Source organism: Vespula pensylvanica, chromosome 9, assembly GCF_014466175.1.
Source record: "Vespula pensylvanica isolate Volc-1 chromosome 9, ASM1446617v1, whole genome shotgun sequence".
In the NCBI taxonomy this organism is placed as follows: domain Eukaryota; kingdom Metazoa; phylum Arthropoda; class Insecta; order Hymenoptera; family Vespidae; genus Vespula; species Vespula pensylvanica.
In genome coordinates, this window is record NC_057693.1 from 6,565,207 (window position 1) to 6,586,451 (window position 21,245).

At 37.1% G+C, this 21,245-nt stretch overlaps 2 protein-coding genes across 4 annotated transcripts; both read right to left on the reverse strand.

The window, feature by feature from the left end:
* Positions 1-2,153: 2,153 nt before the first annotated feature.
* On the reverse strand, positions 2,154-15,318 carry LOC122631970 (ras-interacting protein RIP3-like). Of its 3 annotated transcripts, none has more exons than XM_043818262.1 (3): positions 14,936-15,318; positions 13,396-13,577; positions 2,154-5,399 (listed from the first exon to the last, which is right to left on the reverse strand). In XM_043818262.1, exons 2-3 carry the CDS (start codon positions 13,411-13,413, stop codon positions 3,669-3,671), a joined length of 1,749 nt encoding a protein of 582 aa, XP_043674197.1. In that variant the 5' UTR covers positions 13,414-13,577; positions 14,936-15,318; the 3' UTR covers positions 2,154-3,668. The 3 variants fall into 3 exon arrangements, with proteins under 3 accessions (XP_043674197.1, XP_043674196.1, XP_043674198.1); XM_043818261.1 differs by having other exon boundaries at positions 13,396-14,564; XM_043818263.1 differs by lacking the exon at positions 14,936-15,318 and having other exon boundaries at positions 2,154-4,117; positions 4,202-5,399; positions 13,396-14,642.
* An 866-nt stretch (positions 15,319-16,184) lies between these two features.
* LOC122631729 lies at positions 16,185-19,484 on the reverse strand. Its single transcript, XM_043817772.1, has 2 exons — positions 19,157-19,484; positions 16,185-17,916 (listed from the first exon to the last, which is right to left on the reverse strand). The coding sequence occupies exons 1-2, from the start codon at positions 19,172-19,174 to the stop codon at positions 17,065-17,067; spliced, it is 870 nt and encodes a 289-aa protein (XP_043673707.1). The 5' UTR covers positions 19,175-19,484; the 3' UTR covers positions 16,185-17,064.
* Between the last annotated feature and the right edge of the window lie 1,761 nt (positions 19,485-21,245).

The window sequence follows — 21,245 nt, forward strand, 5'->3', positions numbered from 1 at the left end:
ACGCCCCCGTCCAACTCATTTCTCTCTTCTTCAAGACCACTTGTCTGCCCCTGAAAACAGGCGACCCGTCGTACACGGCCGTGAAACGGTACATCTAAACCACAGGCTGAAGAACCTGCTGCATTTTTCTTCTTCTTTTTTTTGTAATATTATTATAGTTACTTTTCTCGTTCGGATAAATAACGAAACGTTGGTTTTCCTCCTCGTACTTTCTAATGCAGTTAGATTTATTAACGAAAGACTTGTCCAACGACCGGCACGATTCGATATACCACATCCCTTTGACATTTGAGTAGGACGAAGGATATTGCGTAGATAAAATATTCGATTTAGTAACAGGTAGCAAGAGATATTCTTCATATTGCATGATCAAGCAATTATGATCGGTCTCGTTAACGTCGATCGCCATTGAAATTGGTGCGAACCCGGATTTCATTCTTTTTTTTCTCGTTATTTCTTCGTCAAAAATTCACTTTCTTTTCGATAGCGGCGTGACTTCGTTTTTGATTGTTTTCTTCTTTTTGCAACAACATTCCTTAACTTCGTATAATTGTTTGTAACGATATTTAATGGTCTTTCTCGAGAAGTAACTTTTTACTATCGTCTAACGATAATGTGTTTAACGATGGAGAAAGGTTGATCATGTTCGTCGGTCGTTCGATCGAACATATTGTAATAATTGTTTCCTACGTCTATCGGTAATATAGAAAATACGTACATAGAGAAAGTGTCCAATCATCGTCACTTTCCCCAGTTAATCCAATTGTGAGTTTTAGCTGGACCATGACGCCATTTAATGAACCGTGACCTCGGTCTCCTTTACTTCTGCCATATTTTTCAAGTTCAAGGTTGCATGTTCGTTACGTATCATCGAAATTAATGCATACACACACATACACACACATAAACGCCTACACGTATCGATTTGACGAAAACTGGATTATAAAAATTGAATCGAATGATCGTAGAAATCGTTCTTTTTTCTCTCTTTCTCTCTCTTTACAATCTATGATAACTTTCACCGTCTAAGTTAACGATCGTTAGATAGATCGACTTATTCTTTTGTCCGATCACTTTTTAGATATCTTGAGATAATCGTTCACGGAGAGTACAGGAAAAGAGTGTTAGCGTATTAACAAAGCGTATCCTTGAGTGACGTAAAACTACTACTATGACGCTTCCTCACAATTCTTTTTTTTCTTTCTTTTTTTTTTTTTTATAATGTCCTCTACTAATTACTTTCTATTTCTTCTTCTTTTTTTTTCTTTTCTCTTTCTTTCTTTCTTTCTTTTTTTCTTCACGTAAATATCTTCCGGTTTAATTGGAGAGATGGATTATGTGTCGTCGACATGAGTGTTAAAATTACGTGTCCCTCCTCGTATAAAATATATTATTTCTTCTAGTGGAATTATCTACCTCTTGTAATGAAGTCGTTAGCATGAAATTAGAGGATGCGTTTTAGTTAACTAGCTGGCTGGTTGGCTAGCTGGTTGGTTGGTTGGTTGGTTGGTTGGTTGGTTGGGTGGTTGACTGGTTGGCTGGTTGTTGACTGAAGATTACGTATATATAAGTACCAAGTCGTTTGTAGATTCTTGTAGATAACTTTCGTAATTGAAGAAAGTTTGTCGAGAAGAAATTCATCAACGTTATTTGTAACGTCCTGATTAGAGACCCTACTTACTTAGCTCCGTTATTTTTCCGGAATAAGAAACGCGGAAATAGAATTAAATTCTTTTCTTAACACGAGCTAAATTTTGTTATAGGACAGTGGAAACAATCGGGTTTAAAGACATGCACGCGTACACACGTTGTTTCTCAAACCTATTTTCTGTCTTCTTTTCATTTCGTCTTTCTTTTTTATCTTTTTTACAAATGATAATGTGCATATTATATATATTTATATATATATATATATACTCATATATATAAAAAAGCGCGACTATTAAGATAGGATTTATTATTTGTTTAATAGAAAAAAAAATATTCCATGAGTACAAATCGCTAATACGTTAATACCTAAGTCGCAGCGTATTATTTACAGCGTAAATAATAATAATAATAATAATAATAATAATAATAATAATAATAATAATAATAATAATTAGCGTAATAATAAAAGTAATAATAAAAATAATAATAAAAATAAAAGTACAAAAAAAAAATAATAATAATAATAATAAAAAATGTTGCCACGAGCCAATCGTTTTTCTGATCCAACTAAAAGAGGGAAAAGAAAAAAAAAAAAATAGTTTTAATAATTCGATTTCGTCGTTGTCGATGTTGGTGATGCCAATTAGGGATATTCGTTAAATCCAAAGATGTCTCCGTTCAATCCATAGATAGATAGACACGCATTGATTTAACAAAATTATTATAGATACAACTAGAATCCGGTTGGTTCTCCAGTGACAGAGATAATACAAATAGAAAGTTGCGGTTTGACGCGAATAGAACGTACCCTGTAAGTACTCCTATGGAGTCCGCGGACCACGCCGATGAAAGTAAGTACATCGCAATTCTGTTTTACACGTTCCCTGGTTACCACCACCACAAGAGATAATCTTGCAAAATTTGCTTGACTTCTTACGTAACATCACGGAATATATCTCCGAATAGGTATAACAGATCCTGATACCTGTGTATATACATGTACATATGTAGTATGTACGTACGTATGTATGTATGTTTGTATGTATGCATATATGAACTCATTATTCGAATATCAACACAAACATACAAGCGTATACATGCATGCAAGCATATATGCATACGCACACACACACACACACACGCACACACATATATATATATACATATGGTTACTCAGTAATAATTCACGAACAAGTATCGTAACCAGTAATAATTCAGGAACAAGTTTCTTCGTTGCTTTGAATCAATAATCTCATCGTTCAGCGAAAAGAAATGTTCGGGTTGATTGTTCGCGAGGATAATTGATCGATTTGCTACGAGGTCGATAGGTCGATCGATCGATAGCGACGAATATTTAGCATTAAATTGATAAGTGCATTGCGTCAGAGAAATTCTTTATGTGTATATATATATATATATATGTGTATATGTGTGTGTGTGTATATATGCTTTCTCTCTCTATCGCGTTTGTCTCATGCATTGATTCATTTACATCGATCCAAGATGGAAGATACAAATCGTTCCGAACTTTCCCAAGAGATTTTCCGAATCTTTCGAATGTTACTTTTTTCAATTTTACTTTTTTTTTCTTTCTTTTTTTTGTAATTTTTTATAATTTTTTTTTTGCATTTCTTTTTTTTTTTTTTTTGTTATTAACGAGCTCGTAACAACATGCAGCATTCGACGATACCTCGTTAGATACTCTTTTTCGTTTTTCTTCCGAAATGTCTCGCAAGGATCGGTGAAACCCTCTAGTTTTTCTCGCGTTAAAAAAAAAATATATATATATACACTAATATATGTGCGTATATATGTGTATATGTATGCATGTATGTACTGATCGCGTATAGCTGTCTCCCTGTACATCGATCTGACAAGCGTGTGGCGAGACGAACAACTTTCTACAAGATTCGCAAGCAAGGTTTTAAACACGGTGCGTTCGATGCAACTCTCGAGGACCCTGAAGATAAATTCGCGAATGTATCAAAACGAAACGCTCCGTGGCTATCTCGTTCCGATCAATAGTTGTTGGCTGAACTGGAACGAAGGTAATGATCGATTTGACTCGCGGTAAGAGGTGCACCACCAGCCGGCGCACCGGACGATCTCAATGGTGCGACATAATAAAAGGCTTGGGGATCTCTCTGAGATTCGAGCAATTGAAGTCTGTGAGGTTGTTGTTGTTGTTGTTGTTGTTGTTGCGGCTGTTGCTGTTGTTGCTGACGACGTTGTTGCTGCTGAGCATAGAGATTCTGGGACTGCATGAGCAACTGGGTCTGTTGTTTCCTGTAGAGAAGTTCCTGGGGTTGAGCAACGGACACAGCCGAGATTGAAGCGGATTGGACAGGTTGCGGTACGTGTTGCTTGTAAACTGCGGACTGACGCTGAGGTTGTTGCTGCGGTTGTTGCTGATGTTGCTGCTGGATCTGTTGTAGCTGCTGGAGACCGAGTAGGGACTGGGGCTGGGCTACGAATGGTTGGAGTTTGTGACTTAGGCTAAAGTCCCCAACGGTTTGGGGTAGGGTCTGATAAAGTTGGGTATTGTACTGACCAGTTGCAGGGTCGTAAATCAGTTCCGACTGATAGATGGGCTCCGCGGGGACTGTGGTGACCGTGGTCTGACCTAGCTTCGCTCTCGAGGGTGAAAGTGTGGCTTGTTGGGTAGACTTCGAGGGAACGCCGACAGTGTTAACGTAACGCTCTAACTCCGCGGCAAAATCGAGGTGGGCCGAGCTCGAAGGGCTGACGCTGGTGCGAAGATGACTCGAGGTGCTCGGGGTGGGTCGTGATTGTGCGTTGTACGGTATCGATCTTTCTGTGCTACTCGGGGAGACATATTGTGCGGCGACTTGTGCAATGTGGGGCCTGGGTGTAATGGCGACCGATTGAGGACGGACCTGATGACGAGTCACTGCCTTGCGAGTGCTAGTCTCGACCGATTGATAAGCTAACGGAGATATCGTTGACGGTGTTCTTTCCGAAGGAGCGGCTGTAGTTTGATATTGAACGTTCGAGGTGGACGCTAGTCTGTAGAATTGCGAAGGACTGGTGGTCGGTGTTGGATCGTAAAGAGCGGTAGATGGTGAAACTTGAACGTAAGACTGTTGAGGCTTCCTAAATGCCGCAGGTCGAAGTTGTACGGGTTTTTGAACTTCCTCTTCTAATTCCTGGCTAGCTTCGTCGTCGAGTTGGTATTGAGTTTGAAATATGGCCGTTGGCGTACGTGCGGTGGTTGGCTGATAAGTTGGCCTGATCGGTCTGATCGGAACAGGTCTGACGGATGGATAATTTGCCGGTCCAGAGAGATCGTCGTCTTCCTGTTTTTCCGGAAGATCGTCCTCTTCGTCCTTCGGTGCGTTAGGGTCGCAAGGATTACCCGATACATAAGTGAACTCTCTTTTGTTACCATCGGGATCTATGTAACCGTACTTTCCTCTTACAACGCAATCCGTTCCTCTGGTTTCTTCCTTGAAAGAACCATCGGCTGCTTCGTAACCGAACGTGAACGATCCATCGTCGTTGACCTTGTTGTAATTACGAATGGTTTGCACGGGTGGTGCTTTCGATGGTTGCAAAGCCTCCTTCGAGCGTGCCGATGGCAACGCACGTGTTCTGGGATGATAAACCGCCTCGAAATCGTCTTCGGCCGCCTGATTGTCTTCTTCGTAATAAACTTGAGGTTCTCTCACTCGAGGTCGTATAGCAGGTCGAGCGGATTCCGACAAAGCGAGCAGACACGCTGCGAGAACCTGTTGCGATAAAAAATAATGAATTAATTTGATTGAAATCCTACGATAGCAGAAACGATTCATGTCACATTTCCGTTCGGAACAAATAGATTCGCGTTTATACACGCGCACACACGTACACATATATATCTCCTCGTTATATATCACTTGACGTGAAGTCTAATTGTCGTTGGAGATCGTAAGAGATCAGTAGGTAAGTATTAGATTTTATTTTCTAAACACGAAACCGGATCCATGTATCGAAGTACTTTTATAGTCAATAGGAAGCAGAAGACAGCCAAGGAGAGAGCGAGTTTCGCGGATCGCTGAACTCGAGCGTGTGCGCGAGCCAAACGCCTTGGAAAATTCCTTATCGGTATATTGGAACGAGATCGAAGCTCTCGTTACGAGACCGCAAACATGTAATCCATGTATAAAAGGTAATTTCAAATTACGAGCTGGATCATTCCTGTTTGAAAGGCATGTCGGTTTCTTTAGCTTAACAAATTGAACATTATGACCATAGAAAAATTAGTATTATTAGTGTTTTATCAATTAATAGACAGTAATTAACTTTCCACTTTATAAACATATGATCCTGGACATCGTAAAAAATATACTCTCAAATGAATTATAATCCATTTTCAACGCTATATGTTATATATCAATGCATATAAACACATTTAGATATCATCGAACACAGAAAAAATACAACTTTCAGACAATGCCAGGTTATTATATACATCTTCTTCGCTTTTCTCTTTTACTTCCAAACAGATTAAATCACTTCGAAGGCTAACTGGGATACATCCTTGAAGGATTATAAACATATTTCCCATGGTTGTTGGTTGACCATACATAGATAGATATACGTAAATGACGTTCTGAAATGCGACGAAACAGTGGTCCCGACTTCCGGTAATGTGACTTGCGGTGGGAACCGCCCTGTGCTCTTAGTCGCGGTTACGTAATATTGTATATATATATATATATATATTACGTATGTGTATGTGTGTGTGTGTGTATACATCTGATATACCAGTTGGCTGACCCGAATACGAAGGCGAAATGGCTGCCGGGGTATGCCTCCTTTACCGTGAGATTCAGATTCAGAGCGGCGTAACTTGGCGTGGCTCTCTCAGTGAACAACACACGGGCTCTTGATCTCCTTGAACCGAAGCAAATGCTCGCACACGATAGAGATAGATAGATAAAAAGAGAGAGAGAGAGACAGAGAGAGAGAGAGAGAGAGAGAGAGAGAGAGAGAGAGAGATATGTACCACACCTCGCGACGAGCTCTACAGGAAACGCGGTATTACTTTGACTGTCACTTTTACCGACTCTGCGTGCTCTCGAGAATCGATCTCGAGAAAAGTGTGAAAGGACGTACGTACATACTACTTGTATCGTTCTGATTCTGATCCTGATCCCTGTTTCGAACTCTCTTGATATTAATCGTTCTAAGATACGACCTTAGTTCCAACCGACCGATGTTGAAGTTAAAAAAAAAAAAGGAGAAGGAGAGAAGAAGTATTAGGTAATCAGACCTTTGCCGTCAGAAGATATCGAAGTTTATTGGTATAGAGATCTATACTTAGATTCTAGATCAGTCTGGATAAATAATTATCGAGCGAAAATACTCGAGGAACGATTAGACGTTCTTAAAAAGATTCTTTTCTTTTTTCTTTTTTTTTTTTTTTTCAATACGATATTCAAACCCCCCCAAAAAAAAATACGTCGATGCCGTACAAATTTCTTTCATTGTTTCCCCACGCATTCTGAGCCCGACAAAGAAAGGGACATTTAATTTAATTCGATAAAAAATAAATAAATAAATAAATAAATAAATAAATAAAACTAAAAAAAAGTAGAAAAAGAAAAGAGAGAAAAGGAAAGAAAATTGCAGCAATTCTTTTCTGAAATATTTTTCATTAACGCGATTAAGGAACATTCGAAGAATGCTCGCGGCTAACGTCCTTGAATGTTGAGACTTTCGAACGGTACAATATACGGTATGCATCGTGTTCTCCTGGGGCGTGAGCCAATTCATTTCTCCGTCGTAATAATAATATGATGGACTTCTCTCTTTCTTCTTTTACCGGTTGCCCAAACGAAACGTGAGATCGTAATCGATTTTGATCAGTCACGGACGTAAGTACCTACGGATTTAGAAATCCTTTTGTCTCGTTAACTCGATCCGTTTAGATACGTACACTCAAATTCTCTTTGATCTCGTGATCCTAATTTTTTTCTCCTTTTATCCTTATTCTTTTCTAATCGAAAAATGAACTCTAACGTGTATCATAATCGATCGTCCTTTCAATTCTACGGGTGTGCACAATAATAAAAAAATAATGTCGAATTTTTGAAAAGATGTTGTTGTGTTCTTGCATCTCTCTCTCTCTCTCTCTCTTGTTTTTTTTTTTTTTTTTAATATCAATCTTTTTCCTCGTTTCTCGATATTCTTTTCTAAGAACAAAGAGAATACAAAGAATCATGAAAACGTAATCGCTCGCGAAAGAAATCACGGGAAAGTATTTATTATATCAGAGAACTAACCGCATCGGGCCAAACGAAGTGTAATGACTCCTTCTTCTGGAAAATCGTGACGGTTAGGCTCTAGCTCCTATAATCAAGCAAACCCGGTGGTGCACGCCAGTCAGTCACATACAGTGAGAGGCACGGACACATTCGGTACCACGCCTTGATTTAGCCCTCCTCTTGCAAATCGTTTTGCTATTCCTCTCTCTCTCTCTCTTTCTCTCTTCTTACTTTCCAGAGAAAGGAAGAATCGTTTATGCTTTCGATAGAGTAAATCTTTCGAATAAAACTATTTCGTTCGATCTACTTATATTTTCTCTCTCTATATATATGTATGTATACATACATATATATATAAAATATATATATATATATAAAATATATATGTGTATGTATACGTAAATACCGATGAGTTTGTTGATAACGGAAGTAACGCGTTAAACGAACCCGGAAATATCGTTGCTTGTTGTTTTAGTGAAGTATCAAAATGATATATATATATATATATATATATATATATATATATATATATGTATGTATTTAAAACGAGTGAATGTTCGACGTTTAAAATGTTTGAGAGTATTAGCGGTATCCTTATAAAGGATGCTGTAGTGCTCGTATAGTACGCCATTCGAACGAGCCTAGCCTGTAGATACCTACCTAGATCTCTTTTCTTTTTTTCTTTCCCTCCTATTACTCTTTTCCTTTTTTACTTTGAAATCATTAGGAATGCGAACGTAGAGAGAAAAAGAGAGAAGGTAGTAGGCAGGTATACGAGCGTTGGGACGAGAAACCTATTCGATTTTATCGACCGCTTACGTCTTCATGGAAGCGGAAGCTGCGTAAGTATATATGTATATATATATATATATATGTATATATTTATGTATACCGAGTAACAAAGCATCAATTAGGTATATTATTTCTATCGCTCGTAAAGTTAATTAACGAACCCAGGATCCGTTGAATTCTTTTTTTACTTTTTTAATAATTAGTCAGACATACTAATACATACTCTACGACGATTTGCCACGATGAAAAATATTTGAAAGATTAGTAATGGTAATAATAATAATAATCGTCGTTATGTTAAATCGATCGTTAAATTATACATATGTACGTGTTATATCTTAACCAGGTGGACCTTTAGAGGCTCGAAAGTGAAATCTTGGAATGTCTATGTACGTGTATACGTGAGCTGAATGAGATTGAAAGTATAAAGTCTTAATGACTACCTCCGAGCAAGCAAGTATTGTAATATGTATTAGGAAAGACCCGATCCCGATTGCGCCTTCGTCATTTTCTTCAGACAATGGGCGTGCGTAGATCAACGTTGTCGAGACTTCTTTTCGACCTTGCAACTCCACGTAAGTTTCTTCTTGGGCGTTCGTTTCTTCCCGGAACATTCGCAATCTTACTCAATGTATTTTTTAAAAAGAGAGAGCAAAAAAAAAAAAAAAAAGAAAAAAAGAAAAAGAAAAAAGAAAACAAAAAACAAAAAAAATTATCTCTATCCGACGCCTTCGTTTCTCGTCTCATCGAAAATCATTAAAAATTTGTTTCTGTTTTTTTTTTTTTTTTTTATTTATTTCAAGGTTATCATCATCGTTTATTACATCATCGAACGAAATAAATAAAACGATTCTGTGTAGTACGAATGTTCTGTTAAAACGGATCGAAAGATTCAAAGATACATCGTTGGAACGACGAGAAAGTTCGTCTGGTAGACGATCATTGACCCTGAAATATCATAGCCCAGAGCAGTACGTGGAGTCAAGGGTTGAAATTCAAGGCCAAGCTATCCTTACGAAGAACGTGCATAAAAGCGTACGATACTATTAGCAAGTCAAGAAAGGAATCTAAAAACGAAAAGAAGAAACGTTCTTGTACTTGCTCGTTTACTAGTGGTTGAACTTTCGAACTAAAAAGATTTATGTTCGACGATGCGTAAATGTTCAATGGAAGAAAATCCTTTTATATTTATTTTCTTGAAATATATTCCAGCGCGATAATGAAAGGAGAAGAGAGAAAGGAAAAAAGAAAGAAAGAAAGAAAGAAAGAAAGAAAGAAAGGAAGGAAGACGAAGAAGAATGGAAGAGACAATTTCTGTTTTAAAAAGTTTTACTTTCGAGTTTAATATCTCGCATTCGTGATCTCGTTCGTAGACAAAAGATTCGAAAGTCTAAGAAACGCGAGACGGCTTCGACGTTCATGGAAAAGCAAGCAACGCACGAGTCTATGAGGATATGAAAAGTGATTCTAGAAAAGGACGAGAAACTAACGGTTAGAATGGTATGCTGTGGAATACATAGTTGCTATTGCCAGATAGTCCCGGTTTCGTATCGAGTATACTGAGAGTGAATGTGAGTCATTTCGTATGGGCGTCGAAAGCACATTGGTATGCTCTACGAGGAGGACCAGCATGCCCTTGTGCGATCAAAACACATACACAAATATCTCACAAGTCACACACACACACACACACACACACATATATATATATATATATAAATATATTACAGATGGACTAGATGGACTTATATACCTATTGCGTATTGCGAATGTGTTAGCAATGAAGCTTTCGTACGAATGACGTTGCGTTATCAGTTTTGCTCTCACTTTTTCTCTCTTTCCTTCTTTCTTTCTTTCTTTCTCTTTCTCTTTCTTCCCAAGGAAGTCTAATGACCTATCGCGAAGGCCGAATTGCGCAGAGTTCGTCGATTAGAATTATTAGAAACGTGTTTTGAGTGCGCACGATTTTTTTACGTCTCCGTTACGCGTCGAGTAAAAGTGAACTGTGATTTACATTATCGCTGATGCAGGTTATAAAAGTAATGGAAAAAGACATTGCTTTTTTTTTTTTCTTTGCCTTTCTTCTTTTCTTTTTTTTTAATTATCCAAGCAAGAAGTTCGTTAGAAGACATTTTTAATTAACGAGATTAAGCTCTCGTTATATCGTTCTGTTAATATCGTTATCGATCATAATTTTCGATTAATCGGTGATCGATCGATCGAACAAATTATGATGAGAAAGAAAATAATTATAAAGGAAAAGAAAAAAAAAAAAAAAAAAAAAACAGGATGAAGGACTGTCGTATTGCAGCGAAGCGTTTAATCGTAGATCATCGATCAATAAACGATAATACCAAATCGTTAGAGTAAACACACACTCGTGCTTGTACCTAACGTCTGGACACGAAGAAAGCGTTGAGATTCGCGTCCATTATATGCATTAGCCTCGCTTTCGCAGTTCAACGTGCACGGTTTCTCTCCGTTTGATTGCTTTCTTAAAGGATGAAACTAGGCTTAGGAAATACTACGTAGATATATTTCTGATTGAAAAATATTTTTACAAAAAGAGAGAAAAAAAAAAGAAATCTTTTCAATTAATCTTCCGACAATTAATCGACGAAGTTTAATCGATCCCTCAAAGAATTTCAACGTTTCCTATCGACGAGATCGAAATTCGAAAAATGATCGATTGATCGTTTGGCGTATCAATTTCGAAAGTTACGTCGAAATCGATTAATATTCCATGGGTGAACTTTGAAGGAGGTCATCGGGTTAAGACCATAAAAAAAAAAGAAATAAAAAGAAAATAACAAATAAATAATATTACACGACGTTCCCTTAACGAATCGGTGAAAGTGAGAAAGAGAGAAAGAATAATTGTACGTTCCCTAGATATAATCGATAACCCTTTCGATATCGATATATCGATTTTATTACGTGCGAAACACGACTGAACGTGTACTCAATGCATTCCCGTGTACCTTCGATCTTTATTGCGATCGTTATCTCGTTATACCTGCTTAGTATTTAAAGGAACGATTGTATACCAAAGCTATCTAACGTTTGCTTTTATAGTGATCGAAATCATAAGAGGAACGTTTGATTTTTGATTAAAAAAGAAAAAGTGATTGGTACTAAATCAACAAGTTAATAGTAATCCATTTAATCGATTATTTCTTTTTCGTACGATATAATCTCTATTATCTTTACTTTCATTAATTAATTACTGAGAGAAACATTCGAAGTGATCTTTTTAAATTGTATTTTTTCTATTTCCTCGATCTTTATTCTTACGTGATACTCAATGCGAGTACATATCGAAAGAATTATGAATGTCGAAAGAATTATGAATCAAGAAAAAAAGAAAGACAAATAAAAAGGTAGAAAGAGAGAGAGAGAGAGGGGGGGGGGAGGGAGAGAGGGAAGAGAGAGAGAGATTTCCGTTTTTCATAGAAATAAATACTTCGAGGGGTGTCTAACCGTGAAAGACGAGTTGCGATACTTTCGTTATCCCACATGATCCGTGATCCATGTCGAGCTCAAAGTATGTGAGAAAAGTAGAATGCGTAGAACTAGGAAATGCCATAAAGGCCGGATTACACTTCGTGTACCTATCTAGACGTTTACGTAAAATACTGGTATATATATACGTGTGTATACATACATACATACATATACATATATATATATATATATATATATATATATATATATATATATATGATTGCTAGATAAAAAGAAATCAATGCAGATTAGAATGGAAATCTTTTACGTAAACATGTGTTACCGAATTTATAATCTCTATGAAAAAATGAATATATTAATAATAATAATAAGAATTATTATTATTGTTATTATCATCACGATTATATTCAAATTAAGAGATCTCGTTTGAAAGGGAAAAGTATAAGAAAACGACGACGACAATGACGGCGATGACAATGACGATCACGACGATGATGTTGATGATGATCGTGGGTACGAATCGAGTGAAAAATGTGTGAAATTAACGCACGTTTCTCATTCAACTCTAAAGCATTTGTAGACACAAAGAGAATAATGAACTCGCGAGAAAAATTGTTTACCGGTTGGTGCACTGTCAGCAACGCGATTCTGAGAAGGTGAAATTCGAACGTACGAGCATAATGCATTAATGATTACGGTACCAACATGGCTACTTACTTATGTTTAAATTGAAGGCGAACGCGTTCGATAGTAATGATTCGGAAATGATGAATAATGAAGAGAAAGTCACAACTTCTGTTCGCAATATTATTCCGACGTAACTATACAGGAATAATAATCGCACGCGATATGTACCCACCGTAAAAGTCGTAAAAGACGATTACTATCTATTTTCTCTTGATGAACTATCATATTTTATTAGACGTAATTATCCAATCGACAAATAGAGAAACGTTTATCGATTCTTTTAAAGTCGAACCGTCACGAACGAACATTTTTCGAAATAAAATTCGAATGCACTAATCAATTGAATTATATCGTTGTAATGTCGTGCACTATACGGAAACACACATCACACGCGGGGTTACAAGTGTTAAAAAAATATATATATATATAAAAAAAAAAAAATTAAAAAAAAAAAAAAAAGAAAACGACAAGAGTAAAAAAAAAAAGATGAAAATGAATATGTAATACGTATTGAAAGGAGTCGCGTACGTACCAATAGAAAAATCCTCATGTTGTCTCCGTTTGTGAAGGGTTCGACGGTGAAGTATACGGTCCTCTGAGAGTTTCACTGAGAGAGTGCAGTGGGATAGTACCCACCGCAGTCCTTTATAACCTATACGAAGCCTTTTGCCAATAGTGGGGGCATCTTGGATAGGCATTCGTTGCTCATCGGCACTGGAACACCCGCGAATTAGATTCTTAGATGGCCTACTGTGTTATGGCATGGCCATTGCCAAATCATATAGGATCAGGGGAGGGGTGTCTCATTGCCAAATTGTAACAGCCTAAATTCTTTCTCGTATTCGCTCGATAAAATTGGCACACATGTTTTACTCGTGTAATTTCTTTTTAATTCGTACGAAATAAACTCGTGAGATCACGAGTTTGATTTTTGATAGCGAGCGACGAATAGAACAAATTTATTCTACTTTCTTCGAGCTTCTTTTCTTACGACGAGAATTCCAGCACGTTATTAAATACACATATCTAACAAGTATTTTTTAAATTGGTGGTAATCTTTTTTTCTTTTCCTTCTTTTCTTTTTAACTCTTCGCGTACTAAGAGATACATAACGTTTATTTGAAATTACTTTTCATAAGGACGAAGAAAATTGATTTCAGATGATTTTCGAGCAATTTTCCTTTTCGATCGAATTCTTCCGCGAGGAATATAAAAATATAACGCTACGTCGAGCACGTCGAGAAATAAACATCTGTCGAGAAGAAAGTGCTGGAAAGATCGTCACCGATATCTAAAACGGGCTCTATCTATCTCTCTCTTTCTCTCTGTCCTTTTCGCTTACTCTCGAAGCCGGATATAATATTAATTCGGGAGAGTTTCTTGCAATTGATACCTTTCTAAATCGGCCATCACTTCCGCGATATAATTTAGTTCGCACAGTAGATCGTTATATCTTTATTTAAAAGCTTGAATTTATTGAATATTTATACGGAACGATAACGAAGTAAGTGAAAATATAATTCCTTATACCACGCATGCGATGTTCGATAATCATTCGGCCATCGTCGTAATTATTCTTTCAAAGAATATAAGAGTCGACTTAGAACGCGATGAAAAACACACTTGCCTACTTTCATTATCACGACGATAGTGTTCACTCTCAAGATCATCAATGGAGAAGCTACGGCTGCTTGGCACGTGCTAGAAAGAGGAAAGAGAGAGGATAGTAAAAGAGAGAGGATCGTCACGTCTTCATTTATTCGAGCCATCGATTCATTCGATCGTAGTAAGCACGTGCCTAATTAACCGGACAATACCATTTAATCGATTAATATTTCAACAAATTTTTTGAAGAAAAAAAAATAAAAAAAAAGAAAAAATCCTTCAAAAATTGTTTCATTGACAACATTTTAGAAATAAATTCAGACTTATCGACTGACTCACTGCGTTCAAGTGAAAAACAAGGAAAAAGATAATCGAAGAACACTAAATAATATACGATGTATCTCGAAGCGACGGATGCTCGACTGACCGTCTTAAAACTTTCGAAGGGGAAAGTTATTTTCACGCACCTATTTTCACGCTCACGGAGTCCTTCAGCCGTCGACACGTTACACGTTCATAGGTACATATTTAATTTCGTTCGTTCCTTTCGTTACTCGTACTTTAACTTGTGTAATCTTTTTCTTTTTTTTTTTCTTCTTCTTTCTATTTTTTCTTTCTTTTATTTTTTATTTCTTTTTTCTTTCCTTCTTACTCTTATGCGTTATATAAAGATAATGAATTTTATTTAATTAACCAATCCGCATTCTTGGCTCGGTCGTCGTCCGAGCATCGGCCATTTTAGTTCCGTCTTCTTATTTCTTTTTGTCGAAAAAATAAAAAAAAAAAAATTTTTTTGATTAACATACTTTTTGGCACACAAGCACGCGATAAGGAAATATTTTCATAATTTATTTGAAACTTACTGTTATAAAATAAAAAAAAAAAAGGAAAGAAAAGAAACAAGAAATTATACCTATATATATATATATATCTTCGATGAGTTCTTTTTGGCTACGAAAGAGGTGAACGGTTAATGGCATGTAATTCACGATTTTTATACGGCCATGTTATTTATAGACGCACTTACGTAAAGTTCGAATCTTCGTCCACATAACGTCACACCTGCATAATAAATGCATGAACGGTCTCGACTTGCGTGTAAGAAGGTCAACGTACATTAAGTAATGCTCACCTCGCGCGGACAAAGGTGCATTATGATGATGCGATTGTTTGGTACGTTGCCAAGATATTCAATTTCCAGAATACCCCTTGATCGTTTAGATCGCATTCACATAAATTTTCAAATAATATAATCATCTAAATCAGAGAGCCCGTCAAATTGAATAAAATCCAATTGGAATTTCAATGATGTTGAGAATCGTGAGAATCGTTGGATTTCTATCAAGCAATAAATCTTTTAACAGGCTAATCGAAGCAGTCTAATTATCTATATTAGTTTCATTGTTAAACAGGATACGTTACGGTCACGTTCCCAAAGTTTAATGAGATACCGACCTCGATTCCTACGGTTTGAAAACCGGATCTACACGTTTGTACAATGGGTTGCCATTACCAAGGGGCAAGCCCGACCGACAAAATGGACATTCCATGTTAAAATTCAACGCGATTTTGCAATTATTATTCGTGTGAATTTGTCGATCTGATAGACGCAAAAAAAAACTCTTGCAATCTTGTTTCCTTAATCCTTGAATCCTCGGAAAGTAAAAGTTACTATTATGTTTCTGAATGTGTTAATAATGAGTTTAGATATCTGTATATATGTACGTCTATCTCTATCTGCCATTTTACAAGTATTTCAGATAGGAGCAAAAACAGAAAAAGGAAAAGGATTCCAAGTATAAAATAAGAAAAACAACGATCAAAGACCGATCAAGGATGGATTATCGTGGGATATTCGTTTTATTAATGATCTTCTCTTTATTTCGATTTAATTACATTATAATAACCTAATGATAAAATGGAGGAGAGACGTGGGCTCCCACGTGACTCGAGAACACGACAATACTCGTGTCCTTTTCCTTTCTCTTTTTTTTTTTTTCTCATAAAGAGCACGTACAGTGCGAATTAACAATTTCATAATGAACTAATCATACTGTTTTTCGAATCCATTTTTCCGCTTCGCCTAATTCATATAATTTACGAAGTTTGGCGTAAATGGCAAGAATTCGCGTTAATATAATTGTAATCGTCCAAAGAAAGGATTACGGTTCACGGACAAACGTCTACTATCGGAACAAGGATCCTCATGATTTGATCTTGATGCCTGTTGCTTTCGCAAGAGTTCATAGAAAGCAAAAAAAGAATTAACAGAAATCGACTTTATCGATTGACCTCGAGATACTTCCCCTTCTCTTTCTCTCTCTCTCTCCTTTTCTTTTTAAGAGCGATCGATCAACCTTAACGAAACGTGAACATAATTGTTCCGGTAGTAAATCGTACACAGAATAATCACGAGTTATAGAATTCACTCGTTCATCATTATCGTACCGTCCTCGAATCCATTCTTTTTTTATGACGCGGATCCCTAATCTCTAAGTATGAATTAGAAAGAAAAAAAAAAAAAAAAGGAAAATAAAAGAAAATGCACTGTATGATTTCTGGCAGTCATAGAATCGATGATATTAGACTAGACGAGCTAGTAATAACCGAAGCTAATATCGTGCAATGGTGGCGCTACACCTTGCGGTAGAGCGTAATCTCTGGCAAGCTGATCAAGGATACCACCACTTTGACTGCGCGTTTGAGGTTGGCCGCGTTCCTGAACTGGAGCCGGAGCGAATTGAGCGGGACCTTGATTGTAAACCTGAGAGGTTGGTGCTGGTTCGTCGTAGGATTGTTGTAGCAAAGGTGATTGACGAGAAATCGTTGGAGAGAAGATCGGTGCTTTTGGTAAAGCCGGTTGTGAGGGAGCCTGTTGTGCTGGTGCATAAACAGCTTGGGTGTGCGTTTGAGGCGGTGGTTGGTATTGAGGTTGACGTGGAATAGCTGGTTGAGCCGGTTGAGGTCTGGCAGCTTGTTGATAGTCATAATCCTGATAGTTCTGAGCTTGTAGAGCCTCCTTACTCGTTGTTTCGTCTACCAAGGTCGGCGGAGCCACTGTGATACCTTCGCCAGCCGGTTGGAAACCATATTGATTCGCTCCGTACTCAACAACTCGGACTTTTCCAGTATCGTCGACGAATCCGTACTTGCCCTTCACTTCGCCACCTGGTAATTTCGTCTCGATCTTGAAAGAACCGTCGGCTCCTTCGAAACCATACGTATAAGAACCATCCTCGTTGTGTCTATTGATTTGCTTGAGAATAGCCACCGGCGTTGGTTTCGGACTGGGCGGTGCTGCTGCTTGTTGTCGAGTCGGTGCTGCATCCGACGAATAACTCCTTGGGGTTGGGTGAGCTGGCCTAGGTGCCTGATAATCGGCATAATCGTCGATCTGTTGATACTGCTGTGCCGATACCGACAGTATCAGACCAACCACCGTTGCCACCTAAAAATATTATATCCATCTAATGTTTATTGCATTCTCTAATATTTAATAAATCGCCGCCGAGTAAAAGAGACTATTGGCTGATTCTTCTGGTAGATTTATAAAACAACGATTCGTAATTTCAACGAACGTCCTTTGGCAGGATCTTAATCGTCATATAACGAAGTTACTTTAACACGAATAAAAGTTCTGCGTTAACAACACCGTGAATTCTTTTCCACGAAACGCAATTCTTGATATCTCTTGCAATCTCAAATACGAATGAAATGTTCAACATATATGTATTTGCACACGTATTCTATAAATAGTGGACGTTAATAGACTAGCCGGATAACGGCATAGCAGCATACTTCCTGTAAGTTCCGCCCGAGCGAACACACAAGTATGGTATATTATTCTAAACTAGTCTTTCACACTCGAAGCACTTTCGCCGTGATATTACGTATGATAATCCTTACATATTCAATTCCTACAAATATGTGTGTTAAACGTTCGAAATTATGTAATTCTCTAACACGGAAAAAGTTGATCTAGTTCGTTCGTTCGTTCGTTCGTCCGTCCGTTCGTTCTTACAAATCATATTTTTCTTTGCGTAACGATACGGAAGAAAGTTAGGAAAAACATTTGTACGATTATCTCTAACACTTTTCAAGGGCTCCATCGCGGAAGTAAGCAACGTATAATATAATCTTGCTATCGTGTTTCACGATAACGATCGAAGTTCCGTCGTCCATAAATCTACCGATAGAAGACAGTCGTTTTCACGATCAATTACGATCGATTGTTACGAAGACAGAACGGCGCTCACAATGAAATCCCTTTCACTGACTCGAAATATGTTGCGAAGGAAAAACGATAAAAAAAAAAATAAAAAATAAAAAAAAAAAAATAAAAAAAAATTAAATAAAAAAAAAATTAATCAAGAATAAAAAAATAGAAGGGCGACTTATTTGATCACTCCGTCATCGTTATCCTTGTTATTTATACACACACCGAACACTTTATTCGTCACAATATGCGAAAGTTCACAAGAAGTTTCACACGCGAAGTTTTCGTTCGTTTCTTTTTATTTCTCCTCCCTTTCTTCTTCTTCTTCTTTTTTTTTTTTTTTCTTTTTCCTTTCGTTCTCTCTCGAGGTCTTCGATCACAGAAAAAAGAAAAAGAAAAAAATAGAAAAAGGAAAGAGAAAAAAAAAAGAAAAGAAAAATCAAAGGATGCTGCACCAACGTGTGATACGTACCGTCACGTAGGTGTACATTGTGTCCTGTTCGTTCGATTGTGTTAGTGTATGTGAATGTAAGTAGGCAGCGAGGCTAGAGTACCGGCTGTTGCTCGAACTGAGGCCCTCATATACCTTACTGGACCCCCCGTTCCTGCCCTCTCCACCGTACCCTCATGCTCTTGTTCCCTGCTCCGGGGGACTTTCACTATCTATTCGAGTTCTGTACGCTCGCCTTGTCCTCTTACAGCACCTTATATCCCCTAAACCAAATGACGCCTTCCCCACCCAATTGTAAAACGCCCCTCTTCGAACTACACTTTCAAAAAAACGCAAAATATATGTTTCACACTTTTTCTTCTGCAAAAAAAAAAAAAGGAAAAAGAAAAAAGAAGATAATGTACCGACATAAAGAAGAGAAACAATTCGAAAACTTGACAGATAGTTCAATTTCTTTTTCTTTTCCTCCTGTTTTTTTTTTTTTTTCCTTTTTCAAGAACCACCTGTAACATAAAGTGAATAAATCGAACGTTTCTTTTTTACAAAGCTCGCAAACATTTTGCAGAGATACTGTTTTTTCTTGTTTTCTCGAAAAAGATCTATGATACAGGCTAGAAAATTAAACATTTTTTTATAAAAGCGATATATTCTTATAAATCATCACGAAAAATGTATGAACCCGTGTGTACATATATTATATGTAAATATATATCAAGATATTTGAGTGTCTTCAAAATTTTTCATGTGTCTCCCGATTAATTTCGATATTGATGTGGACTTAAAATTTCAACGTCGACAGAGAGAAAGAGAGAGAGAGAGAGAGAGAGAGAGAGAGAGAGAGAGAAACAGAGATATACATGACAAGAAGAACGCGGACAAAAAGCTGTTTGGCAGGCGTCGAGCTTCTGTGAGAGAATATTATGTAAAAGCTGGGATATTGGGGTCAGTAAAGAGAAATTACAGGTGTACTTTTCGTTTCGTTTCGTTTCGTTGCTCCGATCGAAAAATCCTTTCCTCTTCTATCTCCCTTTCTCCTTCTCTTTCTCTCTCTCTCTCTCTCTCTTTCTCTCAAGAGTTTAAATCGCGAATATATAGATCGTTTGGTTCGACCGATCAACATGGTATTTAAAATGCTATGCGGCAGGCCCGTTAGACGACGACGGGTCTAACGAGTCTCTTTCTCTTTCTCTTTCTCTTTCTTTTTCCCTCTCTTTGACATGTTCCACATGTGTCGTTTAGTTCGAAACGATGCAAAGACTTTTCTAAGTAGACTCGTCTGGTCGAGTTTTCTTATCGAGATATTACGTTCCCTTATCAAACATTGGTTACGAATAACCTAATCTTACCTAGCATAGAGAAAAACATCAGACTAGCTCAAGTCAAACGTTCTTTTACTCTATGGAAAATCATAGGTGCTTTACTTTCACCGTAACTAACCGTCTAATCGCCATGTAAATTCATTTCTCTCTCTCTCTCTCTCTCTCTCTCTCTCTCTCTCTCTCTCTCTCTTTCTCTTTCTTTGATCATTCCTTCTAAATCAAACATCAATAAATTCGGTAAATATTGCCTTGGGAAGGGAAATCGAACGCTTTCGGGCTAAATAAACGACAACGTAATCGATCAGACTTGATAAAAGCTTTAATCTCTCTCTCTCTCTCTCTCTCTTTTTCTTTCTTTCTTTCTTTTTCATTTTTGGCTTTGATCTTTACGTAATACCGATCGCATAACACAATGCGAAGCATATGACGGGCTAGACTAGATAGTAATATTCTCTATTTTACGCCGTTCTACGAAAGGAGAAAGCGTCTTGTAAAAAAAGAAAAAAAAAAAAAAGAAAGAAAAAAAAAAGGAAGAATAATCATTTGGCATCAATTTTACGCCAATCGATAGAAATCGAAGTAATCTTCTTTACCTAACCGAATCCATTTTATTGTTACAATCAATAAAACATTTATTTCCGAATGAAAATCATTTAATTATACAACCTGTGATCTCATTAAAATTTATATGACTTATTTATTCATGTATGTTTATTTTCGTGAGTTCGCGTTTTGAATTTCATTAATTGTACGATACTTTTTATACTTCGCTCTGTACATTAATTATAATT